This window comes from Cydia strobilella, chromosome 18, assembly GCF_947568885.1.
Source record: "Cydia strobilella chromosome 18, ilCydStro3.1, whole genome shotgun sequence".
In the NCBI taxonomy this organism is placed as follows: domain Eukaryota; kingdom Metazoa; phylum Arthropoda; class Insecta; order Lepidoptera; family Tortricidae; genus Cydia; species Cydia strobilella.
The window spans coordinates 12,144,714-12,172,356 of NC_086058.1; the positions used below are offsets into that span (position 1 = coordinate 12,144,714).

General features: G+C 38.1%; 7 protein-coding genes across 7 annotated transcripts in view; 5 read left to right on the plus strand and 2 right to left on the minus strand.

The window, feature by feature from the left end:
• The first annotated feature begins 54 nt into the window (after positions 1-54).
• LOC134749280 (SNAPIN protein homolog) lies at positions 55-1,074 on the plus strand. Its single transcript, XM_063684175.1, has 3 exons — positions 55-330; positions 456-621; positions 932-1,074. Exons 1-3 carry the CDS (start codon positions 182-184, stop codon positions 1,061-1,063), a joined length of 447 nt encoding a protein of 148 aa, XP_063540245.1. The 5' UTR covers positions 55-181; the 3' UTR covers positions 1,064-1,074.
• Positions 1,065-1,765, plus strand: LOC134749279 (methyltransferase N6AMT1). Its single transcript, XM_063684174.1, has one exon. The coding sequence runs from the start codon at positions 1,065-1,067 to the stop codon at positions 1,683-1,685; it is 621 nt and encodes a 206-aa protein (XP_063540244.1). The 3' UTR covers positions 1,686-1,765.
• On the minus strand, positions 1,652-2,917 carry LOC134749278 (glutathione S-transferase 1-like). Its single transcript, XM_063684173.1, has 3 exons — positions 2,391-2,917; positions 2,148-2,315; positions 1,652-1,899 (listed from the first exon to the last, which is right to left on the minus strand). The coding sequence occupies exons 1-3, from the start codon at positions 2,748-2,750 to the stop codon at positions 1,753-1,755; spliced, it is 675 nt and encodes a 224-aa protein (XP_063540243.1). The 5' UTR covers positions 2,751-2,917; the 3' UTR covers positions 1,652-1,752.
• A 255-nt stretch (positions 2,918-3,172) lies between these two features.
• Positions 3,173-11,120, plus strand: LOC134749276 (gastrula zinc finger protein XlCGF8.2DB-like). The gene is made up of 5 exons (XM_063684171.1): positions 3,173-3,330; positions 3,767-4,137; positions 4,380-4,497; positions 9,507-9,664; positions 10,639-11,120. Exons 1-5 carry the CDS (start codon positions 3,217-3,219, stop codon positions 10,916-10,918), a joined length of 1,041 nt encoding a protein of 346 aa, XP_063540241.1. The 5' UTR covers positions 3,173-3,216; the 3' UTR covers positions 10,919-11,120.
• A 1,956-nt stretch (positions 11,121-13,076) lies between these two features.
• LOC134749618 (cyclin-dependent kinases regulatory subunit) lies at positions 13,077-15,840 on the plus strand. The gene is made up of 3 exons (XM_063684635.1): positions 13,077-13,362; positions 13,603-13,730; positions 14,763-15,840. The coding sequence occupies exons 1-3, from the start codon at positions 13,307-13,309 to the stop codon at positions 14,816-14,818; spliced, it is 240 nt and encodes a 79-aa protein (XP_063540705.1). The 5' UTR covers positions 13,077-13,306; the 3' UTR covers positions 14,819-15,840.
• Positions 15,841-16,917: 1,077 nt separating this feature from the next.
• Positions 16,918-18,027, minus strand: LOC134749617 (STAGA complex 65 subunit gamma-like). The gene has a single exon (XM_063684634.1). It carries the CDS (start codon positions 17,915-17,917, stop codon positions 16,934-16,936), a length of 984 nt encoding a protein of 327 aa, XP_063540704.1. The 5' UTR covers positions 17,918-18,027; the 3' UTR covers positions 16,918-16,933.
• A 6,617-nt stretch (positions 18,028-24,644) lies between these two features.
• LOC134749734 (excitatory amino acid transporter 3) overlaps positions 24,645-27,643 on the plus strand; it is a 33,945-nt gene continuing 30,946 nt past the window's right edge. The window contains exon 1 of the mRNA XM_063684754.1: positions 24,645-24,779. The gene's annotated coding sequence lies outside the window, so the exon portion shown is untranslated. The remainder of the gene's footprint in view (positions 24,780-27,643) is intronic.

A 27,643-nucleotide genomic window follows, 5' to 3' on the forward strand; every position in this document is an offset into this window, starting at 1 on the left:
GAGAAGTCAAATTTGTCAAAATGACGTTTTGATTTACTTTACTGTGACTGCCTACTGCCTAGCGTAATTTTCGTAATTCGTCAATATCGTTAGGATTGCTCTTAATATTTATCTAAATCTAAGATTTCAAGTCAATAACCACCTGTACACTGTACAAGAAGATGGAATTATAAACATCGCTATGGACGACACGGAAAGCACGACTACATCAGCTGACGAGAACACTGGCAATCTGTGCGATAATCCGACAAGAGACACGTTAGCTGAGGGGCTTCTGGGTCTCCTGAAGCCAACAGTAGACCAATTAGACGATAGAGTTAGAGCTACTAGGTATATCATTATTTCTTAATGTTAGATACTCTCATCATTCAAGGCTAAGTTCATGGGCTTCATGGCCCTATCAAAGGTTTTTAATAAACACAGTTCCTAATTTTACTTTGAAATGATTCTTTCAGGATATCACAATTAGAACTAAAGCAGCAAATAGACTCGTTGAATGAGGAGCTTCAAAAAGTCAGAGAAGCTTTGAATAACCATCCAGACTTGGACCCCTATGTCAAGAAACTAATTGCTTGTAAACACAAAGTCACTGTTGTGCTTAATGTTCTGCAAGCCTCACAAGTAAGAAACAATGTTATTAATTTTGTTTGTAATGCTAAAAAATATCAATTATTATTTTGATGCACTGTTCATTTTGTTGCATAGATATTTAGTTATTCAACACTCACATAGAGAAATACAAACAAACATTATATACATTATTTACAGAGTGCACAAATAGCATAAAATATATTCTAAAACAGAACAAATTTCTCATACCTATTTAAAAATGTGGCTCGAAGCTGGTAGATGTGATTCCACCCTTATCTGTTTCTGCAAAATGTTACTATTTTCCTTGCATAATCATAATTAGTAAACATAATGTTTTCAGGATAGACTTAATGACATAAGGCGCATGGTCAGTAAAGAGAAAGGTGTCAGGACCATAACAGAGTCTCAATCTCAGGACCCTTTGGAAGGACCTAGTGGCAGTGTGGTGTCTGAGAAGGGAAGCATCAACTAACATGGAGACACCTTACCAGAACCACATTGACAAGGCTGAATTTGACCATGTGTATGAGCCAGCTGAAGACAGTTTTCTACTCATAGATGCCTTAGAGCAAGACCTAGATTATTTAAAAGCAAAGAAGCCAACTTTTTGCTTAGAAGTTGGATCTGGAAGTGGTGTAGTCATCACTGCTCTTGGCATGGCCATTCCAGACACAGTTTGTATGTGCAGTGATGTGAATTTCAAGGCATGTGCTATTTCCAAGATCACCGCTAAACGTAATAAGGTGCCCTTGGATGCTGTTAATATGGATTTATGTAATGCATTCCTGGATGAGATGTTTGATGTAATTATTTTCAATCCACCTTATGTGGTAACTGAATCTAACGAGTGTGGAGGCACTGATATCACTGCTAGCTGGGCAGGTGGAGTCAAGGGGAGAGAAGTGACTGACAGGCTTCTGGATTTGATACCAAAGAAATTGGCTCCTAATGGCACATTCTACCTATTGCTTATAGAAGAGAACATTCCACAAGAAGTGATCACTATTATGTCCAAGCATGGATTTCAATCTGAAACTGTTATAAAAAGGAGAAATAGAAATGAGCAGCAGCTTGTATTAAAATTTTACAAATAACAGTTCTAAATTATAAAACAGACCACTCATCTTGTTATATAGAGATATCTGTTAAGTAAAATAAATACTATTTTATATTAGTTTTTAGGTTTTTCTTAACAGCTTCACCAAATTGCTTAGCACCTTCCTCATTTTCAGCATAACCAGGTATAGTAGCACAGCCCTTTATCCAGCGTTGAATATTAGGGAACGATGAGATGTCCCACCCAACAGCCTAAAATGAATAGATAATGAAGTAGTAATAAGTATTTAGCATTATAAAATATCAATTAGTAGTTAGTTGCCAAGTAGACCCCCGGCTCCCAAGAGCCATGGCAAAAAGCTGGGATAACAGGAAGATGATTATAAAATATCAATTCCTCTTAAGGTTAACTAGAAGAAATCCCATACAGGGATAAGTTTGCCTTTGTTGTATTTAATTTTCTCTGTAACTGTGCTTTCTAGTTGTTAAATTAGTCTTACCAGTATACTAGACAGTGAAGCATAGATGGATGTATCAGCTATAGTCAAGCTGTGTCCTGCAACCCACTTGCCGGTTTCTAGGAATTCATTTAGAAACTCTAGAGCTGAATTGAGGTCCTTTTTAAGTGACTCCTTGATTTCAGTCTCGCCCAAGAAAAGAATGGGAAACTAAAAATAAATAATAAATTACAAAATGCAACTTTTATGTTAAGCATTTCCAAATACAATAAAATTACAACTTACGCAAATTGCACGAATTTTTACGTACAAAGATGAAGCATCAAAGTACAATCTCTGATTTACAACAGCCCGTTGCTTTAAGTCCTTTGGATAAAGTGTGTCATCTTCATCTTGTCCATATTTGTCTGCGAGATAACATGCGATGGCCCTGCTCTCCCATATTACGAAACCATCGTCATCTAGAGTTGGAACACAATGTTGAGGGTTTATTTTTAAAAAGTCCTCCTTTAGCTGCTCTTTTTGAAATAAGTTTACAGTCTGGATTTGTACTGGAACACCTATCGCTCTAGCTGCTAATAGGGCTCCGCGGGATGGGCCGCTTGCTGGAAAATGATAAAGTTTCACAGCAGATTCCGAAGACATGATAATGAAGTATCAAACAATATACAAAGTTTTTTTGAGTTCGAAATAGTCGTCGCTACTTAGTTGCTTACAATAAACTTGGATACTATTGGTAATATAAAGAAACGATAGAATAAAACTAATAAGTTTTTCTCCCACGTCACACAGTGCGTCCAGCCCAGTGCGTAACGCAGACAATGAGTTTCTCTTCGAAGCATGAATCATGCTTCGAAGGCACGCACGGTCGCACGCAGACAATGATCACGCAATTTTGGACTGGATGCCTGGACTGTTCCGCACTCGCTTTTGAACGCTGTAGGTCGCGACCTTTTCATACGAAAGTCCTGTCATTTTTGTGCCAATGTCAATAATAATGTCACTGTCTGTAGAATATTTGTTTATTTTGTTTTCTTTTCTTTGCTTATTTTATTCATTGTTAATCGTTAATTAATTGGTTGGTTTAGTTAGTTGGTGATCGTTTTTTTAAATGTCTTTAAATCAATGTAGGCTGTGTTTAGATACTGGAGCGGTTACTAATGTATTCGAAAAACAAGGTGAAGTTATGATATCAAGCAAAATAATGTCTTTAACTAGAATAAAGGTAAGAAAAGAAGTGATGTATGTAGTGGTCCGAGTGTAGTTTTTACCTTTGGATATATGAATGAATGAATGAATAAATGTTTCTTTATTCAGGCAATAGACCCATTACATACAATACAATAAAACATAAAAAGAAATACGGTAAAAATAAAATAGAATAAAAATAAAATAAAATAAAACTCACTAAAAACTAAACTACTTACGGTTCGGTTGCTGATGCGCGGACAACCAATGCAGGAAAAACGCATTTTGGTAAATGTTTTCATTTACTGTCACAATAAGCCTATTATTAGAAATGCGTACCCTGTTCCAGAACGACGCTATTCAGTTTCTAATAATGGCAAAGAAGTCAGGTACCCTGGCTTCAACAAACATCGCTGACGCACTGCAGAACCGTGATTGTTTATAATTATATATTATAGTAATTTTTGTTACAGATCTATCCAGATGACGGTTTTCCGGACAAAGTTTGCTTTAAATGTTTATTACAACTGCATAGTTGTTTACTTTTTATACAACAGTGCGAAAGAGTTGATTTTAAACTTAGAGAAGTAAAATTCAATGAACACTACTACACAAAAACAGATAAAAAATGTAATACTTTACAAGTAGAAGATAAAGAAAACTTAGAAGAAGCAATAAGTCAAAAAGTTTTAGAAGATGTATGCATTGAGAACTCTCCAATTGAAAGTGAAGAAAACATACAAACAAAAGATGAACTGTTGCAATCGGACATAAAAGATGGAAAAACAAAAAGAAAAGTCCAAAAAGAGCAATGTTTTACTTGTGGAAAAGTTTTGTCCTCAAAGTTGGTATAATTGGTTATCTGTACTTATTATAACTTAATATGAAGTAAATGAGTTGTAAAACTTAATAAATAATAAACTCATTATTCTTAAAATAACTACACAGTAATCATTAAGTAAAATAATTACATAACCATGCTTGCCATTGAATAAAAAATTTATGATTTATCAGTACGGCCAACACCAGAAAAACCACCAACAAATGTCCTGACAAAATAAGTATTTTTTGCTTCTGAATTTTCAGATATAGATTAAAAATGCATATCCGCATACATACAGGTGAAAAGCCATACTCATGCCCCGATTGTGGTAAGAGCTTTTCGCAGCCAGAAAACCTGAAAGTTCATTTGCGCATACACACAGTAAGCAAATCTTCCATTCTTTAATGATATCCTGTGGAGTAGCAACCAAAACGACAATCACTGAATCAAACTCATTAAATGATTATTTAGCAGCCATTTCAAACATTTGCTATGGGCACAGGCAAAATATGTTTGGCTATTGGGGTATCTTTTAAACACTTTTAAATTAAATTCCGCGAAAATTTAATTCAGGGGAGGTTAGGATCAGGGACCGGCCCGCTATCCCTTATCCGGGTTTTATAAGGGTATTGCATAAGGCTTAACTCACCATACCCTTTGCCAGACGAAACCCTTCATTTTGCTTTTAAAAACCCTTATATTTGTGTACACACATTTGTGTAATCGGTAGCCCAAATACCCTTACAAAACCCTCATCATCCGGTCACCAACACCTTGCATATTGTTTATAAGGGTTAGCCTTATAAAGGGCTTCCCTTTTAGCATATAAGCGTGCTAATTTAAGTCGTCTACCTCGTTCATAAAGCACACATTACTTCGAATCCGAGCGATCGTTGGCGGCGACGGCGGCGTTCTTTGACTAGGCACGTATTTTCTTTCCTTTTCATACACTATCGTAGATATATACTAATCCGGTCTCTTTCACGCAAAGGGAAACCTTGTCACGTTACTCCCTCCTCCACGTATATTGGAGGAGTGAGTAACGGAGCTGGGAGTGAGGAGGTAGAAAGGAAAAGATAGATATAACAGGGGTAGGTTCTTTATTTAACGGCTATTGTCTAAATATGACACGCTACAGATGGTTTAAATTACAAAAAGAATAAAATAAAGTTTATAGTCGCGCTAATAGCACGTGCAAGGCAGGAGCACGCACACGGATAGGCGCGCTGATAGCACGCGCAAGGTGAGGCGCGCTGGTAGCACGCGCACAGTAAGGCGCGCAGATAGCACGCGCAAAGGTAAGGCGCGCAGATAGCACGCGCAAGGTGAGGCGCGCTGGTAGCACGCGCACAGTAAGGCGCGCAGATAGCACGCGCAAGAGTAAGGCACGCAGATAGCACGCGCAAAGGTAAGGCGCGCAGATAGCACGCGCAAAGGTGAGGCGTGCTGGCAGCACGCGCACAGTAAGGCGCGCTGGTAGCACGCGCACGGTAAGGCTCGCTGGGTAAGGCGCGCTGATAGCGCGCGCACGGTAAGGCGCGCTGGGTAAGGCGCGCTGATAAGCACGCTCTTCAAAGAGGCGAGGCGCAGTGACAACACGCGCCTGTTGAGGCGAGGCGCGCCGATAGCGGGCGAGGCGCGGTGACAGCACGCGCCTGTTGAGGTGAGGCGCGCCGATAGCGCGCGCCTAGGAGACGAGGCGCTCCGCTAGAGCAACCGCAAAGCACCACCGGACTTGGGTGCGTGCAGAGAGCGCCAGACTTCGCCAGGAACACAGGTAACCTTTTAAGGAGCGCGATCGAGGGTTTCTTGATGGTGCGGGGCCTGGCTTGGCCCCGCACGGACCCTTACAACTGATGTTCCTTTGTTGGGAACTAGAAGCAAACTGAATTCAGATGTCCGCTGGGCCGCTTATATAGCTAGCAATAACATTTTCTAGAATTCTTCTTTACTTCGTTATTAATTTTGAAAATATTTGAAAATATTTGTTCACCAGTAACAATTTTTAGGTAAAATTTAGAACAAACTACTTGAAAACTATACGACCTAAACTTCATGCTAAAGAATTTAGAGTAAATTATTAGTTTGACGGATAAAGTCAAAACAAAGAAAGAAATATGTCAATGGAAAATTTATAGTGAATTTTAGGTCGATTAGCTTCGAAATTATAATAAAAACATGAAATGATTAGAAAAACAACAAGGTAAGTAACCGGACGGGTCAGGGCCGTATTAGGGTAGAAGGAGTTTAGGGAGAATTTAGAAATGGTAGCCAGAAAGTAAACATTTTATATCAAAAGTTTCAGGGAGTAATTTGGAAGACGAGAATCAGACAGGAAGAGAAGGCAAAAGCGTTAAGGAATTATAGCAGATTGGAGAATCCAGAGCATCAGCCCGTGGGAGTAAGGACTGGGAGTTAAGACCCAGGTATGAGATGCTACATTACCCCAAAAACCACGGAAAAAAAAACTTTGTCGTAATCTTAAAGGGAAAAGTTTTTTTTTTTGTGAAGAGTTAAGTTTAGGGGAAAGTAAAGGAAGTAAGGTAAGTAGGTAAGTAAGTAAGTAAGTAGGTAAGTAATTAAGTGGGTAGGTAAGTCAGTAAGTCAGAAGAAAGAAAGAGCAAGCTCGTTAATGGGGATGAATAAATGGAACGAGAGGATGAGTGATATAATGGAGAAGAAGATGAATAGATCGAGGAACTTCCCTGCACTCATACATCGCCTGTCATAATCACGCATTCATAAGTCTCTGGCAAAGGAAGGGGATGTGGTTCACGCTCTATGACGCACACTCCTAAGAAGTCCTCGCTATGACCTGAGGCTTCTTTATAGAAGGGAGTAGTCAGCCGCTCCACTGGAAAAGATAATAAGATAATAATGAACGACCTAAGGCTTATTTTAAGGGAGTAGTCAGCCGCTCCGCGAAGATAAGTTTATGTACAAGTTCTAGTCGGTTTAGAGCCGACGAGAATAGAGAGTAGGGGTAGAGCCTACTTAGGTTGTGGTAGGGGTAGACCTACCACAGTAGAGTAAAAAAAAAAGTAGTGTTTGACCATAAGGCTTATTTTTTTCTTCAGAGTTGGACTACCGCTCTGCAGGGTGAAGAAAAGAAAAAGAAGGGCACCTGGCTTATTAAGCCACCCGAGAATGAAGAAATATTTACAGATGACACAATCACACAAAATGAAAGAAATGGAAAATGACAGTTAATGAAGAATGAAAACGAGCTTGAAGAAGGAAAAAGGGGAGAAGGAGGACGGGCTGAGCTGAAGAGTAAAAGAAGTACAATTATTATAAAGTTAAAGACCTATAAAAAATACATCATTAGAAATAAAAGTGATAAAAAAAGTAGCTATCTAGTCTGATTGCTATAATAAGATAATCTAAAAAAACGTGCCATATTGACTAAGGAAATAGAAAATTAAACAGAAAAAGGCCAAAAAGTTATTTAAGATTTAAAGACAAGGATGCTGTCTATAATTTAGAATTTAGTGGGTTAAGAAAGCCGGTAAATTTAAAAGTTGGGCGCCAAAACTGTCACGTTACTCCCTCCTCCACGTATATTGGAGGAGTGAGTAACGGAGCTGGGAGTGAGGAGGTAGAAAGGAAAAGATAGATATAACAGGGGTAGGTTCTTTATTTAACGGCTATTGTCTAAATATGACACGCTACAGATGGTTTAAATTACAAAAAGAATAAAATAAAGTTTATAGTCGCGCTAATAGCACGTGCAAGGCAGGAGCACGCACACGGATAGGCGCGCTGATAGCACGCGCAAGGTGAGGCGCGCTGGTAGCACGCGCACAGTAAGGCGCGCAGATAGCACGCGCAAAGGTAAGGCGCGCAGATAGCACGCGCAAGGTGAGGCGCGCTGGTAGCACGCGCACAGTAAGGCGCGCAGATAGCACGCGCAAGAGTAAGGCACGCAGATAGCACGCGCAAAGGTAAGGCGCGCAGATAGCACGCGCAAAGGTGAGGCGTGCTGGCAGCACGCGCACAGTAAGGCGCGCTGGTAGCACGCGCACGGTAAGGCTCGCTGGGTAAGGCGCGCTGATAGCGCGCGCACGGTAAGGCGCGCTGGGTAAGGCGCGCTGATAAGCACGCTCTTCAAAGAGGCGAGGCGCAGTGACAACACGCGCCTGTTGAGGCGAGGCGCGCCGATAGCGGGCGAGGCGCGGTGACAGCACGCGCCTGTTGAGGTGAGGCGCGCCGATAGCGCGCGCCTAGGAGACGAGGCGCTCCGCTAGAGCAACCGCAAAGCACCACCGGACTTGGGTGCGTGCAGAGAGCGCCAGACTTCGCCAGGAACACAGGTAACCTTTTAAGGAGCGCGATCGAGGGTTTCTTGATGGTGCGGGGCCTGGCTTGGCCCCGCACGGACCCTTACAACTGATGTTCCTTTGTTGGGAACTAGAAGCAAACTGAATTCAGATGTCCGCTGGGCCGCTTATATAGCTAGCAATAACATTTTCTAGAATTCTTCTTTACTTCGTTATTAATTTTGAAAATATTTGAAAATATTTGTTCACCAGTAACAATTTTTAGGTAAAATTTAGAACAAACTACTTGAAAACTATACGACCTAAACTTCATGCTAAAGAATTTAGAGTAAATTATTAGTTTGACGGATAAAGTCAAAACAAAGAAAGAAATATGTCAATGGAAAATTTATAGTGAATTTTAGGTCGATTAGCTTCGAAATTATAATAAAAACATGAAATGATTAGAAAAACAACAAGGTAAGTAACCGGACGGGTCAGGGCCGTATTAGGGTAGAAGGAGTTTAGGGAGAATTTAGAAATGGTAGCCAGAAAGTAAACATTTTATATCAAAAGTTTCAGGGAGTAATTTGGAAGACGAGAATCAGACAGGAAGAGAAGGCAAAAGCGTTAAGGAATTATAGCAGATTGGAGAATCCAGAGCATCAGCCCGTGGGAGTAAGGACTGGGAGTTAAGACCCAGGTATGAGATGCTACAACCTTTATAAAAAGCGCTTAAAGATAAGGGTAACCCTTATTAAGGGCTAGCCTTATTTTTGGTTAGCTTTTGGATAAGGGTTAGTCAAAGGTAGGGGTATGAATGGGCTTGCAGATCAAAAGGGAAAGTCTTTCAATGTGTTAGCCGTGTTTAAGGGACGCCCATTGAAAGGGTTTTATCGCGGAAAGGGTTGTCCGGTCTCTGGTTAGGATTGTTTAGTGAACATTTTTGACTTCTCTTTCTAGTTACTTTTATAATATTTTTATTAAGTTTAAGAGACACTAAATTTAAATTTAATAAAAAAATAGGTATGATCTATTGCAATGGTTCAATTTCCAATAATCATATCCTAAAAACTAGCTAGTAAAAATACTATAAATTAATACCTGCTAAAAATTATGCTCTATTTCCAGGGAGAGAAACCTCTAGAGTGCACCATATGTGGACTTCAGTTTGCTCATTCCTCAGGCCTGCTGGCCCACAAACGGAAACACACAGGCCAACTGCCATATGGATGCTCTCTCTGCCCCCGCAGGTTTCGGACGTTAGGGCATCTGCAGTACCATATACGGTGAGTTAATGAGGGGAGCGTTCAAATATTACGTAAAGTACGTATCTGAAGATTCCCCCCCCCCCCCCCCGTGTAATGCGCCGTAACGTTTTCGTGTACCCCCTTCCCATACGTAAATGTTACGTAACACCCAAGTGACCATTTTTACCTAAAAGTCACAATTATGTGCAGCAAAGTATAATCATAAAATTGAAGAAATGAGCGAGCGTGTATGTGGAATGTTATGAAAGTGAAGGAAGCGCAAGAGGTAGGTAGAGGTATGTCAGGATTGTAGCAAGTGGAAATCCGTGGTCTCTGCCTACCCCTCCGGCGTTGTTAAAACAGTGTTACTGTTACATAGCTATTAGATGACTTTTTTAATGCCACTACTCCCAGGTTGCAGAAGTCGTGGCTATGACATGCACTACAATACTGAAAGTCACATGCACTGGCCGTCCTTGCTTTTAATTAATATTATAAACATGTATATATATTATATTGTTTAACCCTTTGACTGCCAGACGTAGACGGGCATTTTCACTTTAAAGTCCACCATACCACCATTACCATACCAGTACCATTTACTTTTTTTTCAAAAATCCATCAACTTTTGGATTATTTCTACTCAGAATCCGGAGGACTCGATTTAAAAAGAAAACAAATGTCCCCAAAAAAAATTCAGTTTTGTAACGCATTTTCACATACATTTTGTATCGATCGTTACAAAACTGACACCCAAAATTTACATGTAAAACTGGGGACACTTTTTTTCTTTGTCTCATTCATAATTCGTGATTCTGAGTCTAAAAAACCCAAAAGATGATGGTTTTTCGAAAAAACGTAAATGGTACCATTTTTTCTGAAAACCCCCAGACGTGAACTGACGCGAGCGGACACAACCCAATATCAACTTTCGTGCATTCTGACAAGGTTCACGGTGACGCGCCGGGCACTTCTCAACACCGTAGGAATACATTGTTTATTTTATTTCGCAGTCGTCACACTGGTGAGACAAGCCACGAGTGCGACGTGTGTACCCGCGCCTTCATTACCCGCAGCGAGCTCAAACAGCACATCCTCTCCCACACTAAAGAGAAGCCCCACGTATGCTCCACTTGCGGTGCCTATTTCGGGCGCGCGGCCAACCTCAGGAGGCACGTGAAACACCAGCATAAAGGAGAAAAACCATATACGTGCAATAAATGTATGCACAAGTTTGCCCAAAAGTCAGATTTCGAACGCCATAGGAAGACACATGAGAAGCAAAAGACCTGATAAATGAATTCTTAAAGGCGTGTTACACCGTCCTATTCTTCATGTTGTTGTTGTTTCTTCTTTTGTGGGTTGATTCTTCCTTCTTCATGTGGGGGTGTTCCATAAACAAACATGCACTTCAGTGTCGCACCCGCTGCTGGAAACTATTTATCCTGCTGATTCTCGCACCAGAGCAGTTGTGTCGCCGAAATTATTTTTAGTTTTCACTGTTACAATTTGGCCTTAGTTACCTGATAATAAATGATATTTGATTTTATTTTAATGCGATTATTTATCATTTAGGAAGCTTAATTTAAGATGGTGTAGTAAATTATGTTATTATCAATATTGATTTATTTTTATTTCATCCTTACTCATGAAGAAAGTGGACAAAGCTTTTATGTACGCGGTGAATACGTCAGCCATATATTTAACCCTTAAATGCATAATGATGTATATATGCATCGTATATTTGATGGTCCGTGGCTCAATATGCAGCTATCCAAAATCACATTTATTACTTTTATACAGCATGACACATCTATTTCAATTTATTAAAAAGTTATACAAAAAATCATGCATTTAAGGGTTAAGCCAGCCATATAAGTATAGGCCAACCCCCTCCCCCCTGTTTAATATTTCTTTCGTAAGCGTAGCGTAAGCTAATAATTCAATGTTTTTAAGAATAATAATAACTGCATCAATAAATTGCTCTGATATTTAGAATAAGGTAATATTTAAAACTTGACAATTTAAAAGTGCCTGTTGCTAGGCCTATTTGAATAAAGATTATATTGACTTTGACTTTAAGAATTTAAAGGAAAAGGGAATACGCGTTTATTTATTTTAATTATTATTTTACAAAAAAAACTACCTATAATTCCCAAAAAGGTACTAGTGCCTAAATTTCATTTATTTGGTAGCGGGCGTCGCAAGTCCCAGGGATACCCGCGCCTTTTCAAGGTGTAATCTTAACTTTGCGCAATTTTGTGATCTTACGAGAGAACTATCAAGACTCCCATGTAAGAAAAAAATCATGTTCAACGCCCCTCCCCCCTTAAATAGTCTTACGCAATAAATGAATGCGCCTTATTTGTGGACATACCATTGTTTACGTAAGGAGGGAGAGGGAGAGGGACGAAGTATGGGAGAGGGACGTAGTATCTTCTTAGTAGTTTGTGGGAAAGGGTAAAGGGGTTCACTCATGGTACGATTAATCGCTTCGATCAATCTGACGAGAATCGTGACGATCGGTCGTTTAGAAAATACCAGTCAACACACGGAGGAATTGGTCGTTACTATCGATACGCGATGGTGAGGGATGCAGCGCTCATACGCGGAGCAATCGGTCGTTACGATCGATGCGCGATCGAGGATTTCAATGCGTGCGGCGCCTGCGTCAAGAATAGACAAAAATCAAATCGTTGATCGCAAAGAGCCATGTACAGTCGTTTCATCGTTACGATATTTATGATTGCACGTGTACGATTCATCTTTACAATCCGTCGTTACAGACCGATCAAAACGACGGATTGATAGTATATGTTAATATCGTTAACGATTTACTTAATCGAAGACGATATCGGGAATCGCAACTAGCGCAGTTGAGTGGGTTTGGTTGAATTAGATGACTTTATATCACCGCTACACTGAATTTTTTCGTGTTTTCAAAATTAAATCACACATGGCCACAACGGCCTCAACCATGCCTCAACAATTCTCAACAACGATACAACACTAGCACTATTAAAAAAATATCCTATTCAATATCATTCGTTTGAATCGATTATGTCTTTTCAATCGATAGAGGTTTTAAAAGGACTTACCAAATAAATTATTCATAAACATAACAAACCATTTATTTAAACAAATAATGAATGCGACGTTATTATATAATTTTAAATAAGAAACTAAAGATGTATAATATTATAATATAGTTTGTCAAAGGACTGTCTCATTTCAAACATAGTAAGAGAGAATTGTACTATCTTTGTCTTACACTAGTACTAGCACCCAAAAGAAAAGGATGAGTATAGTTTTTGTTTGTTCTTATTTACTGCCAATTTGGATGGACCAACTATATTAAAATATATAAATTTCAGGGTTGCCTTGACAAAAAAAGACGACGCACACGCACCTAATTAACTGGCAACATTACAGATTTCGAATTTTAAATTCGTTAAACGCTTCTCTGAAGTTCTCTGTCGAATTTTGTATTTAGCGGTGTGATTCTGTGATTGTTCATTGTTCGAGTTGTTTCCCATTCCCTGATTTCTTTGTTTGCAAGGTTCCTCAAAGTGGAACTGCAGTATCTATTGGAAAGTGTCTTTACTATTCTTTATAATACAAAGTGCCTACTGGATAAGTGTTAAAATTTTGTTGGAAATTTGATTTTTGATAACTTTCACAATGTCAAGAGAGATTTACTATTCGGACAAGTATTACGACGAAGAACATGAGTACAGGTAAATAAACAGTATAAATACCTAGTAATAGTTATCCTCGAATAGCAGCATTGATTGATTCACTTGTTCAGTTAAGTTAACCTTACAATAAAATGTTCTTTATTATCAGCTCAAGGGTATTGTACTTACTGTAGTTGAACTACTCGCAGTTAGGCCTTAATCTAATCCTGTTGTATTTTATATCGTTTCTTTAAATATTTACCAGTCATATATTTAACCATACATTCTCTATGTTTTTAGGCATGTGGTGTTACCAAAAGAAATGGTGAAACTAGTTCCCAAGAATCATTTAATGTCAGAACAAGAATGGCGAGGCATTGGAGTGCAGCAAAGTCAAGGATGGGTTCACTATATGACGCACAAACCCGGTAAGAATAGCTTAGTCATCGGGTTCTAATTTTTTGCAAACTGAATATGGTTGATGGATATTAAAATTGAATTGTATTTGCATTAAACCTTTGTACATTTTGAAAAAAGAAAACATAATCTATGTTCTCGTAGAACCGATTTCTAGTAATTTGAAAAGTAAAGGTAGTTTTTTAGTAGGTAGGTAGGTAGGTAGGTATTTTGAAGTGATGTTTGGTTTTATATCAAGGATAACATTGTTATTGATAATGTTCTATTATAATATTGTCTTCGGTTACCGCGATAGTTACTCATGAAATAAAACTATGAAAACGGATTATATATATATATTATATATTATGCCGGTGCCGAGACGTGGAGTTTGAAAAGTCGCGACAGGGCAAAAATCGACGCTTTTGAGATGTGGTGTTGGCGAAGACTCTTACGCATACCCTGGACGGCTATGAGAACCAATAAGTCCATCCTAGAGGAGCTGAAAATCACCACGCGGCCCTCTACAATATGTCAAGAACGCGCACTCAGCTTTTTTGGACATATCATGCGGTCTAAGAAGCATGACCTAGAAAGGCAGATTATCTTGGGTCAAATGGATGGCAAGCGCGGGCGAGGAAAAGCACCCACGAGATGGTCTGATGGTGTGAAGAGGGTGGTTGGCGGCAACATGCAGTGCGTGACTCATGTGGCTTATGACCGCACACTATGGAGACGGAGCATACATGGTCGCGATCCTCAGCAATGAGGGACCGAGGAAGAAGAAGATTATATATTATATCCCGACGTTTCAAACCCTTTACAGCGTGCGTGGTCAACGGGTGATAGTCACCCGTCCGTATATAATCCGTTTTCATAGTATTATTTAATGTTCTATTATATTTACCAATTATACATTACTGTAGATTTGCTATACAAACAAAAACCAAAAGAAAAAATGTCTGGTGCTAAAAGGAATTGGAAGTTTGATCTCTCTCTTTATTGTGTTGCTGTTAAACACAATTGTGATATAAATGTTATTAATACTAGTTTGTTTTTTTCAGAGCCTCATATTTTGCTGTTCTGCCGAAAAAAGACCACCCCTCCAGAGAAGAAGTGACAGACTTTTATGGTTTGCTTGTGAATAAGTTTTAGTTCATAGTTATCAATTGGCCATAGCAGGTAATGTCTAATAACAGGCATAAATTGACTAATAATTTCTTATTTAAAAAAAGGCAGTATGTAATATGACACCACCAGTAAGTAATGAGTAGATTTCTTCTTGAAATTTTAAAAGTTGGTAACTTCCGAAATTAGGATTTTAAGTAAACTTGTAGCTTTCTATAGTTCATTTTAGTATGGTCATGGATGCCATTAACTTCATGTGTTGCTTTTGAATTCAAATTGTTAATTACTGTGCAGAAATCTTCCCATTGCTTCTTTGCTTTGGTATGTTTTTAGTTGACGAGTAGCTTATTCATTTTAATATGACAGATATAATGAATATGCACCAAATAAAATCATTCTGCTGTAGGATGCATAGTAAATAAGGTAATAGTGATTTTTTTAGTTTCGTTTCCTCTACTGTTATGGGCCAATATCTTGATCTTCATTCCACATATTATTAAGTGTTTTGTATTAGTGTAGTCGTTAGTGTATAAGAATCATTAAACCAACCACAAGTGCTATTCTACTTATTATGTGATAGATGTAACAGTTGTGATAGCCTAGATCATGCAACTTTGTCAACTGTTGAATAGTGCTTCTGCTTTAATTATGAACAGTTATTGATATTTTACTTACATAATTGTGCCCTGGATACTTTGTTTGACATTTGATATGTAAATTGTGTATCAATTTTTAGGGTTCCGTAAATGTGAACCTATTATAAGACACAAGAGCTGCCGCTAGGTATAACAACAAATACTAAAAAGTACGGAACCCTCGGTGGGCGCGTCCGACTCGCACTTGTCCGATTTTTAATTCTTATTGACAAAACATTGCTTGGGATTTGTACATAAATGTTTAAATAATTGAATCAGAATGCTCATACCAATCTTATGGTTATTATTGAATTGGATTGTAATTCGGTGACTGGTTAATTTCATTTGGTACATAAATTATTTGGTGCTATGTTACAAAGTAGTCTTTCATTAAAATCCTGATGTTTTTATCCTGTCTGAATATGTCTGTATGGGATATAGTTCCTTTTTATTCCATATAAATTAAATGTACCTATTTTTTTCTTAGTTAGCTCTGTGCCATATCCCTAATAGTTTGAACAAGACAATTATAAAAATATGCATCACACTGGTGTGGTGGTGTAAGTACCTAAACACTTTTTTTAAAAGTAAAATTAATAGTCTTCCACATTAAACCCTGATTAATGATTCCTGTCCCTGTCCTGATTTTTAATCATGACACAAAGGGGTTTTGTGTTTAACAGGTTATTTCCCGCTGTTACCATTAGTAATATAACTGAAATTTATTTTTTCCATCTTTTACTAGTGGCAAAGACAGATAAAGTCTAAGGAAGAATCATACCTCGGAAATCAAGAAAAGTCATTCTCAAATAGATGGCGCCACACCTTTGGCCTATACTCGGCTAGAGAGTGTTGACGACACTGTTTGATATTTACCAATTTTAACACATATCAGTGAAAGAACAAGGGTCAGTCACATGGCGTAAAAAAAACTATTCATATTATATATTTTATATGTATTTAATTGTGCAGTAAATTTACTGTGACTACAAAATTTACTATGGCAATAACCCTGTATACTATTTCTCTTTGCTAGTGGTAACTACAGAGATAAAGTTCCTATGGCCAACTCCTGTCTCCATCATCAGATCAGCTCGATGGTATCATAATATTGCATTGTCACACAAGTTACATATGTAAGTGATGCAAATTTTCAGCTTCAAAGGAAGTCTGGAAGTGGGTTAAATTTAACTTGCAAGATTTGACCCGTACGTACATAGGTATATTGCAAGTTAATAAAAAGCTGGTATAAAGGATTTGCCACACTGGATGCCTTCTGCGGGCAGCAGTCAGGTCAATCCGCATTATGTATAAACAACATTGACAGCAACCTTCGAAGTTAAAGTTTTACCTTACCGCTGCTCGCAGAACACATCTAGTGATTTCTAGTGTGGCAAATCCTTAAATGAATTGGCTCAAGGTTTACATGAGTTACAGAGAGAATGGGACAAAACAAAAGGCTCCAATAAAATTTATTTTCTCTTCTTTTTAGCACTAGGAGACAAGGATAACAACTTGAGTGTGGCATCAGGCTGTGAGAATTCCATGGTTTCCACTTTTATGTCATCGGTGGACACTGTGTCTAGAAGGTCTAACCCTTGCAGCTGCTCTTGCTCTAAACTGTGCAGCATTTGGAACCCTGGCTCCAATGATGGAGTGAATGCCCCATCTAGAGCTGCAGGAAAATGTAGTTCGGGAACCTCTTCTAACTTTAACTGTGGGGCAATGTCACCAACTGCTAAAGCTTCACATTGAGATCTTAGTTTTACACAACGGTTTTTAATCTTTTCATGGTATTTTACAACTCGATTTTCATAAAATTCCCCGAGATGCCCAACATTTAGATCAGCAAACACCTTTTGAATAACATCAGGAAAGCCAGATTTCAAACCACTAGCCTCTCTGTCCACTACGGTTCTCATCAGCTTGCACATATTTGTCATGTAGAAGTCCAATCCATCTGCTAAAGCGTAGACTGCCGTGTTAGTACAAGTTGACAAACCAATGTGTCCTAAGGCGATGGCTGCACATTGTCGCAATGCTCTTTGGTGGCTCTCTGGAGTAAAAGGAAGAATGACAGGGCCTTTGCCAAGGGAGAAGTCGCAGTATTCTTTTTCGAGAAAATTAATAGGTGGTGCAGCAGCGTGTTCTATTTGTAAAGGTGGTTCTGGTGGCATTGTAGGCAGACTCATAGGATCAAGTCGTGCACCTTCAAAGACAGCATTCTCCGTTTGCTCTAATATCGCAGAAAGCTGCCTGGAGTACGAGTGCAGCAGTATTGTGTGAGTGATAAGGTTCGGTTTCGGCAGCTCGATTGGTGACGATTTCACGGAGATGGGTATCTCTGGAATGTTCTGCATGCCAAGCTCTATGATCGGGTTGAAGTTTACGGTTTGTAGTATAGATTCATCGCGGTCCTCGTCTTCGAATTCACCCCAATGTTTTCGTGACGCCATTGTTGTAAACAAATACAACAGAAGTCCATATAGAGCTGCACACTTTATGCTTAACTACTACTTGTACAAATAATACAACAAAGCTAATAAAACACGTTTTCCGGTAAACAAAACAAATTAAACAAGAGCCACACAAGAGCCAATATGAATGAAGTCTGTCAACTCAATGGATAATGACGTTTAGTTGACAGTTAGACGTCTAGTAGTAGTCCAAATCGAACAAATCTATCATGGAGACTATATAAAGGAGCCAAATCTCTATGTATGAAAAGTGTCCATCAAAAAACAGTAATTAGGCGGCGCCACCATACACCGAAATACTACCAAAAACAACCTACGTAATTTGGTCGGGTTATTTGTTGCCTTATATGGTTCATGTTATACTCATGTCCCAGAGCCTAACTAGCGCCACCACCGGAGAGAACGGAACTATTATTTAAAGCAGAAAGCGGTCACTTTTGCAACAATTCTGCCATAAGAGATTGGCATCCTTTCTATACTATCCATAAAATCTATAATGAAACTTCACACATCTTACTTATTTCAGTAACCGACGACAGAGACGCAGTAAATAAGAACAAAAAAAAAACTATAGTCATCCCTTTCCTTTTGGGTGCTAGTACTAGTGTAAGACAAGGGCCTGACACTCTTTGATAGAGAAAGATAGTCTTATTGCAATTCCTATAAGAGGCAAGAGAAAATAGTGCCATGCTTTGTTCTTATCACCGACCGGGTGGCATTATAGGTAGGAGGCGATGGCGAAATACCGAAATTTATAAGTGAAAGAGAAAAAATCCTATGCTGCCCAAATTTTATATGAATATTCTTTCTCTTACTCCCGGTCGCTCGATGGCGCGTCTATAACTATATAGGTACTTGTATATACATGTCTATGGTGTAAAACAAAGATAGTATGGTTCTCTGTCTATGTTTGAAACTGGTTTGAAATGAGACAGTCCTTTGACAAACTATACTTAAGCGAATCACACTAGGGGCTAAAATTACACGTCATTTTTTATGGCTCGAATTTGCAAGAGCAATAGAGAGGCAGATACCGCAAGTAACAGTTATTTTTAGTGATAAATATAAGATTCCGGCGAATTGAGAACCTCCTCCTTTATTTAAGTCGGTTAATTCTTATAGTTGACCAAGCAAATCTTGTTAGTAGAAAAATGGGCGAAATTCAAATTTTCTATTTGACGATATCCCTTCGCGCCTACATTTTTTAAATTTGCCGCCTGTTTCTACTGACAAGATTTGCTTGAACAGCTATACCTACCTATAAAACCATTCACACTCCTTACTTATAGTTGGTCAAACCAAATTGTCAGTAAATAAGAACAAAAATAGAATTAGCATCTAAAAATTCATACATCATGTGCATTACAATTTATAATAAGTTACCGGATGAATTTAAAGGGGAAAAGAATACAACATTTAAGAAAATGATGAAAGCTTGGCTGTGTGGGAAATGTTTCTACAGTGTGGGTGAGTTCCTTAATAGTTAAGTTAATATAATATGCATGGACTTAGGCAAGTTTAATTTTTGTATGCCAGTTTGTAGGCACAATGTGGAGATCCTATGTACATACTTACAAATTGTAAATAGTTTTAAGACCTCTGTAACCCATATTGACAAATAAATTATCAATCAATCAAAAAAAAAAAACTATACTCATTCTTTTCTTTTGGGTGCTAGTACTAGTGTAAGACAAAGATAGTATGATTCTCTCTGTCTATGTTTTAAATGAGACAGTCCTTTGACAAACTATTGATCTATAGTTGGTCAAGCAAATCTTGTCAGTAGAAAAAGGCGGCAAATTTAAATATTGTAGGCGCGGAGGGTTATCGTCCCATAGAAAATTTGAATTTCGCGGCTTTTTCTACTGACAAGATTTACTTGACCAACTATATACTTCCATATACACCTTACTATACTTATATATACTTATATTATAAATGCGAAAGTGTGTGTCTGTCTGCCTAGTGCCTGTCTGTTACTGTTACCTCTTCACGCTTAAACCGCTGAACCGATTTAGTTGAAATTTGGTATATAGTTTGGGTCCCGGGGAAGGACGTAGTGTAGTTTTTATCCCAGAAGTCATCCTTTAAGGGGGTGGAAGTTTGTATGGGGAATCTATAAAAAGCAGATTAAGAAAAAAAATAAGCAACCCAAATTACTAACTCCACGCAGACGAAGTCGCGGGCAAAAGCTATATTTTAATTTGCTATTTATAGCATCGCACTAAGAAATGTAGATGTTGAAAAAAGGTTCACTCAGATAATATTCTTATTGCCGTCGTTGGCAAGGATGGAACCTCCAATTTTGCCTCCATCAATGGAGTAAAATTGTTCGTAGTGGAACACCACGGACGCACTCGATTAGCGCACGCATCCGCGCAAGCTCGGCCGAATTGCACCTTCCCATACAAACGTAATTCCGCTCTCATTTTAAAACTACGCCTTGAATTGTAATGAAACTTTGCACATACAATGACATGAGGTATATCGTATATCTAGGTCTATAATTAGTTTATATAGCTCCAGTTTATAAAACAAACGAAATAGAGCAAAAACAAGTATTGTATGAAAACTTAAATTCGCTGTATTTTTTTAACTATGGTATCTGAAGCTACATAAACTAATTACAGACATAGATATACCTTATCCTATTGTAAGTCCAATTTTGGTTTTGCGAGCCACATTAGGGCATTTCATCATCCGGAGATCCGGACAAGAATTGTTAATGGGGTCGCCATTGCCGGATGCGGCAAGGAAGAAATCAATCATGTAAAGTACAAAGTTTCAGAGCAATCTAGCTAGTCGTTTTAAAATGAGATCGGAACTACGTTTGTATGGAGAACCGAGCTTGCCGGAGACCCTTAATATGTGGAACAAGTTTTATTTTAAGCTAGGAACTTGAAATTTCGTAAAAAGTTTCGTTTCGTATTTGTTTTAAATAGAGAAGAAAAGTAATTTCAGAGTTTGGGGGACTTGAAACTTTGTAAGTTATTATATAAAGGCATGTTATTAGAATACAAGAGAAGTAAGTTGAGCATTTCAATTCATCCCCTAAGGGCCATTTGCACCATTCACTAACCCGGGGTTAACCGGTTAAACCTGGAGTTACCATGGTTACCAGTAGAATTTAACACTGGGTTGACGGGTTAACCGCTTAACTCCGGGTTAGTGGGATTGTGCAAGGTGCAAGTGGGCCTAAGGGGGTTAAAAAGGAATTGAAAGTTTGTATCGGTTACAAATATACTTTGAAACTTAAAAGAAAGACGTACAAAATATTGAAAACAGTTCAAATCTTCTTAGAAAGCCATAATATTAGAATAAAAGAAAAGTTATTTCAGCGTTTGTCCTTTTCTTTTGGGTGCTAGTACTAGTGTAAGACAAAGATAGTATGATTCTCTTTGTCTATGTTTGAAATGAGACAGTTCTTTGACAAACTATATGCACAGAATAACTAATAGTATGCTATATGTCCGTGATTTTTCTCTATCGAGCGAAAGTCAAAAACTCACTTGAGTAACAATCTTGAGGCCTTTCTCTAGGGACTAGAGAAATGCCTCAAGATTGTTACTTTATTAAATGTATGTTAGCCGTGTTGTGATCCAGAAAAGCGCTGCGACTTTTTTTAAATCCGTTTTCTGAACCTACTGCACCTTAACTGTCGTTGTCAAAATAGAAAATGTCCATGCCTCGTCCATGCATCCATAGACATAGTATATGACATGTAATTATAGACGCGCCACCGCGCGAACGGGGGTAAGAGAAAGAATATTCATATAAAATTTGGGCAGCATAGGATTTTTTCTCTTTCACTCTTATAAATTTCGGTATTTCGCCTTCGCCTCCTACCCGCCATGCCACCCGGTCGGTGATAAGGACATAGCACTATTTTCTCTTTCCTCTTATAGGAATCGCAATAAGACTATCTTTCTCTATCAAAGAGTGTCAGGCCCTTGCCATGTATCTGTTCACCAAAATATTAATTGCACGCGAATTCGAAATTTTAGGAAGCGGATGGCGCTACATTAGCTCGACATTGGACAGATTAGGCATTTAGGTGATGTCGGATGTGGCTCGTTGTGTAAGGTCGCCCTAATTAGTGCTAATTATTATTAATGTGCGATCTGACAAACGCTGTTAAAGCGAGGACGGGTGTCATTTCATACATACAACTAGATGCTATTTTTAATTTAAACTTTTAATACATTGACATATATCTTATTTACGGGCAGCAAACAAAGTTCACTGCTTGACACCTAGAGACTTTTACATCTTTAAACAATTTTAGCACTTGTCTGTTTTTTGTATATTTTTTATTAGTTTTTTTTGTGTAATTTGAAATTTAGACTGAATACATCTCTAATAAAGTATTTAATATTTTATTGATTCCAAATTTGTAATTGTTTTTTTGGTTAATTTTATTGCTTGTAAAAATTGACATGTAAAAGTGCCCCTGTGGCCTATTTGCCTAATAAATGTTTGATGTTTGTTTGATATTTGATGCCCTGAATAAAAGATTAATTATTATTTTTAAAAGACATGAAAATTTATTTAGAAAATAAATAGAAAACCAATTCGATATGTACAATTACTCGTAGGTACTTAATGTATAGGTATTTACTACTGTTTTAATACTTACTTAAATTTACTGTAGTACGTACGAGTAGTACTTTGCGCTTGCACTTTTGTTTAATTGAGTTAGCGAACACGAATAATATTATAATATATATTATTTTTGATATTGCTTTGAAACATTAAAAAACTGTTGATTGATTCGTTATTTAACGAATATAAAAAGAGCTGTATGAGATAAAATTGGCTCTAAATTGTAAATTCGAATCTGCCTCCAAGGCTACGAAGGCAGGCGTCGTAGGGGTCTACGCGGCGTAGCCTGCGTAGCGCGCTACGAAGGAACGAGTGTTTATACCACAACTTTAACCATTCATAATATTATGTGTGTTTTGGTCAAAAATCGTGGGTTCAAATCTTGGTTGTGCTGTATAGCGCATAAATATCTTACTCGAAAAAACTCGAACCCTCTCTCGGCCGAAGCGCCGAATATTCGGCATGACATGCGAATATTTTGAGTCACAATTATTATCGAAAGTGTTAGCGTACAAAGCACGTTTGCTAAGATATATGTTTTGTTGAATAGCATTAGATGATAAAAATAAATATTTTGTAATCAAGAATTGTTTAAAAAAGGGTGTTCGTTTCGTATTAAATAACTTTCCAAGAATACATTTTAAATATACCTAGTTAGGGTTCCGTACCCAAAGGGTAACAACGGGACCCTATTATTAAGACTCCGCTGTCCGTCTGTCACCAGGCTGTATCTCATGAACCGTGATAGCTAGACAGTTGAAATTTTCACAGATGATGTCATTTCTGTTGCCGCTATAACAACAAATAGTAAAAAGTACGGAACCCTCGGTGCGCGAGTCCGACTCGCACTTGGCCGGTTTTTTTTGGTTATTTTTATTGTGTAATTTTTCTTTTTAGGTAGGTGCAACAGATATTCGGTATTCGGCCGAATTAGGCAACATTCGGCCGAATACCGAATAGTTGCCGAATATTCGTGGCATCTCTAGTTATAACTTTATAAGTATAACAGCATGTATCTATCTAAGATGAAAAACCTTACTTGGTAACAGCATCTACTCGAGGGATGAAACAATGCGCCAAAAGTATCTGCCACCCTATAGTTTGTCAAAGGACTGTCTCATTTCAAACATAGACAGAGAGTATCATTCTATCTTTGTCTTACACTAGTACTAGCACCCAAAAGAAAAGGATGAGTATAGTTTTTAGGGTTCCGTACCCAAAGGGTAAAAACGGGACCCTATTACTAAGACTCCGCTGTCCGTCTGTCTGTCACCAAGCTCTATCTCATGAACCGTGATAGCTAGACAGTTGAAATTTTCACAGATGATGTATTTCTGTTGCCGCTATAACAACAAATACTAAAAAGTACGGAACCCTCGGTGCGCGAGTCCGACTCGCACTTGGCCGGTTTTTTTTTGGTTATTTTTATTGTGTAATTTTTCTTTCACCTACCTAGGTGCAACAGCTATTCGGTATTTGGCCGAATTAGGCAACATTCAGCCGAATACCGAATAGTTGCCGAATATTCGTGGCATCTCTAGTTATAACTTTATGTTTATAAGTATAACAGCATCTAAGATGAAAAACCTTACTTGGTAACAGCATCTACTCGAGGGATGAAACAACGCGCCAAAAGTATCTGCCACCCTATAGTTTGTCAAAGGACTGTCTCATTTCAAACATAGACAGAGAGTATCATACTATCTTTTTACACTAGTACTAGCACCCAAAAGAAAAGGCTGAGTATAGTTTTTTTTGTTCTTATTTGCTGACAATTTGGTTTGACCAACTATAGATAACTTTTCCAAATAGAAATAAATCTCCACAGCTCACGTTCAAAAGTATCTTTTGCAGTCTAATTGTTCTACATAGAGAGATGTATCTCTTTTTGATTAGCTATTTGAGAATGCTAGATAGTTCTGAAGTGTACTCTGATCCTCTACCTTTGACGCTGAATTTACTAACTCTTAGTATCGTAGCCCGTGTAGTACTCCCGTAGGACGCGAGGGCGGGTTTCATTCAGGACGCACCGCCGGATGCCCGCAGATCAATCGCACCCCCCCTCCCCCCACACGGGTCCCTCAGGAGCCGAGGTCCTCCAGACCTCACTACCTCAGTCACTCGCCAGCCGCCGGGCTACACGCGCGCGCGCCGCTCCGCGAACCCAATCACACGTTAACAGTAATGCTGTGTTTCGTTTAGGTGATCGTGTAAATTTTTGGACTGAAGTTTTAATAAGGTGAGTTTTTTTGTGGTTTTCAAATTGATTGTTTATGTTTGGAAACAAACACTTGTTGAGTTTTGATGGTAAACATTGTTTACTAAACAAAGGATTTTTCATACGGATGGGGGTATTAGATTCGCACAAAGATTATAGGTGCGATTTCGATATCGCTAACGAATTGCGACGTTCTGACTCTCTCTTGCTCATACTAAATTAAAAAAAGTTATATACTTATCGTGGTCATATGACTTTGGTGTTTGTATAATTTAGAAACGGTTTTGCTTTGATTGGACTACTTAATCGTTGAAATTTAATCAACAAAAATATTGTTTTATATGCGATGGCTCTTTTAGATGGTGGCAGTGTCAAACTATATTGTGTAAACTTCTAGACAGTCCTGCAATAAAAACACAGCAAAACATAATATGTATAGTTTACTCAATACATTTATACCACACAATACTATAAAATAAGAAACAAGCTTATTCTCTGTAATAGAGTCCTATATGAAGGGATTTTGTTAATCCTATGATACCTTACCCTACATAAAGGCTATCTATTGGGTACAATACGAAATAGTTCCATGGAAATCCCCATACGACTAATAAAAGGTTTAATTTTCATGGAATTTCCTTTTAGATTTCTTGGTGAAAGGTGAATTCGAAGTAAGCTGAACATTTTAACAGTCCTTATACCTACTATGAAAACTTATTTTATGTATATTATACATTACAATTAAAATCTTAGTATAGTTTCAGTCATTCAACTAGGCCCCAAGGATTTTTTCAAAATATTTCTTTTAGGCCAAATCAATTACTCTATCATTTAATATTGAAACAAAACAGACTCGAAAATACATGAATTTATTGAAAATTGAATTAAACTTCGATCCTACTTGTGCCTAATAAACCACCTAGGTTTGACGGTAAAAATGGTCTGATGCTTAGCACCATTTGCACCATCCCACTAACCCGGAGTTAACCGGTTAAACCGCTAACCCAATGTCAAATTGTACTGGTAACCATGGTAATTCCAGGTTTAACCGGTTAACCCCGGGCGCTGAGATATTGGTATGTACTTATTTATAAATCGGGGTCCCTTTGTTTGACATAATTATTGAAAGTCATAATGTAATGATTGTCATATTATCATTAGTCATAATTCTAAAACCGTTAATTTTACAGGATAAGTTAGGTTAGGTTTGTTTTATGGCAATCCTAAACAGTTACGCGTTTCTGAGAAAAACCAAATTATGACTAACGAAAATGTGAACAAACAATACATTATGACTTAAAACTTTATGGGAAACAATAGAGACCCTTATAAATCTCGTGTGATACGAAAAGTCATGTGATAATTTGATAATTTCCGTACATTATTTCACTTTCAATACTTTTGCGTAGAGGGCGTCACTAGCACAATCACGGGGCCTACCGCGAAACACGAAAATCGATAGTTCGGTTTCTGCCTCTCTATCACTCTTGCCTATTCGATCGATAGAGAGGCAGATAACGAAATTTCGATTTTCGCGTTTCGCGGTAGACCACCTGTAAACAAACCGCCTTGATGCATCATTGTCATAGTGAAAACTTGTCAATAAACTGTTTAAGGCTTAGTATGTATAAGTTACTCCATGGTTTAGTATGTGCACTAGTGCTGCACTCTGGCGGCAGAACATTGCAGTAATACGTCCCTATTGACGTTTTCTATCTAAGATTTTTACTTGGTTAGGCCCCCTTATATCACCAAGATGTAATACCAAGTATGGGAATAAAATACCGACATTAGAGGTAATAAGCAATTTATAGTATACCATTTTACAACAAAGATTATGCGATTAAGCGAGATATAATGCTTCAAATAATAGTCGTTTTTCTTAACGAGTGGGTTTAAAGTACCTAATAGACCATTTTCGTTCCATTCAATGGGTGTTAAACGCCGTAAATTGCAAACAACAGATAGCGGATCTCGCGCGGGAAAGAATAGTACTTATGGAGCGGGTTTGAGTCCCCGGCAAGCTCAGTCGATTTGCACCTTCCCATACAAACGTAGTTCCGCTCTCATTTTAAACCTACGTATTGGGTTGTAATTAAACTTTGCCATGCAATGGCATAATGTGAGGTATATCTAGGTCTGTAATTAGTTTATATAGCTCCAGTTTATAAAACAAACGAAATAGAGCAAAAATAAAAAAAAACCGGCCAAGTGCGAGTCGGACTCGTGCACCGAGGGTTCCGTACTTTTTAGTATTTGTTGTTATAGCGGCAACAGAAATACAACATCTGTGAAAATTTCAACTGTCTAGCTATCACGGATCATGAGATACAGCCTGGAGACAGACAGACAGACGGACAGACGGACAGAGGAGTCTTAGTAATAGGGTCCCGTTTTTACCCTTTGGGAACCCTAAAAAGTTTTGTATGAAAGTATCTGAAGCTATATAAACTAATTACAGACATAGATATTACCTTATCCTATTGTAAGTACAAAGTTTCAGAACAATCTAGCTAGTCGTTTTAAAATGAGAGCGGAACTACGTTTGTATGAAGAACAGAGCTTGCCAGGGACCCTTTAACCTCGTAGATCATGTCAGCTAACACATCAATAAGAAATAATAGATAACCAAACCCCATTATCAATGTTGCAATTCCTTGAAAATAGTGGGTATTAATGCAATGTTCTGCCACCAGAGTGCAGCACTAGCCCGTTTAGTATACCATAGAGTAACTTATACATACTGTTTCTTTAACAGTTTTTTGTCAAGTTTTCAGAGATAATAAAATTTATAAAATATGTCATTGATGCACCAAGGCGGTTTGTTTACAGAGAACCTACCGGGAAACGCGAAACCGAAATATCGCTATCTGCCTCTTTATCTG

Bases quoted from the DNA above. Each gene is read 5' to 3' on its own strand.
- LOC134749280 (XM_063684175.1), top strand. From the start codon at position 182: ATGGACGACACGGAAAGCACGACTACATCAGCTGACGAGAACACTGGC. The intron at 331-455 runs GTATATCATTAT...TGATTCTTTCAG, and splicing joins GATAGAGTTAGAGCTACTAG to GATATCACAATTAGAACTAA. The intron at 622-931 runs GTAAGAAACAAT...TAATGTTTTCAG, and splicing joins ATGTTCTGCAAGCCTCACAA to GATAGACTTAATGACATAAG.
- LOC134749279 (XM_063684174.1), top strand. From the start codon at position 1,065: ATGGAGACACCTTACCAGAACCACATTGACAAGGCTGAATTTGACCAT.
- LOC134749278 (XM_063684173.1), bottom strand. From the start codon at position 2,750: ATGTCTTCGGAATCTGCTGTGAAACTTTATCATTTTCCAGCAAGCGGC. The intron at 2,316-2,390 runs GTAAGTTGTAAT...ATTTATTTTTAG, and splicing joins TAAAAATTCGTGCAATTTGC to TTTCCCATTCTTTTCTTGGG. The intron at 1,900-2,147 runs GTAAGACTAATT...TATTCATTTTAG, and splicing joins CTTCACTGTCTAGTATACTG to GCTGTTGGGTGGGACATCTC.
- LOC134749276 (XM_063684171.1), top strand. From the start codon at position 3,217: ATGTCTTTAAATCAATGTAGGCTGTGTTTAGATACTGGAGCGGTTACT. The intron at 4,138-4,379 runs GTTGGTATAATT...CTGAATTTTCAG, and splicing joins GGAAAAGTTTTGTCCTCAAA to ATATAGATTAAAAATGCATA. The intron at 9,665-10,638 runs GTGAGTTAATGA...TTTATTTCGCAG, and splicing joins CATCTGCAGTACCATATACG to TCGTCACACTGGTGAGACAA.
- LOC134749618 (XM_063684635.1), top strand. From the start codon at position 13,307: ATGTCAAGAGAGATTTACTATTCGGACAAGTATTACGACGAAGAACAT. The intron at 13,363-13,602 runs GTAAATAAACAG...CTATGTTTTTAG, and splicing joins GACGAAGAACATGAGTACAG to GCATGTGGTGTTACCAAAAG. The intron at 13,731-14,762 runs GTAAGAATAGCT...TGTTTTTTTCAG, and splicing joins CTATATGACGCACAAACCCG to AGCCTCATATTTTGCTGTTC.
- LOC134749617 (XM_063684634.1), bottom strand. From the start codon at position 17,917: ATGGCGTCACGAAAACATTGGGGTGAATTCGAAGACGAGGACCGCGAT.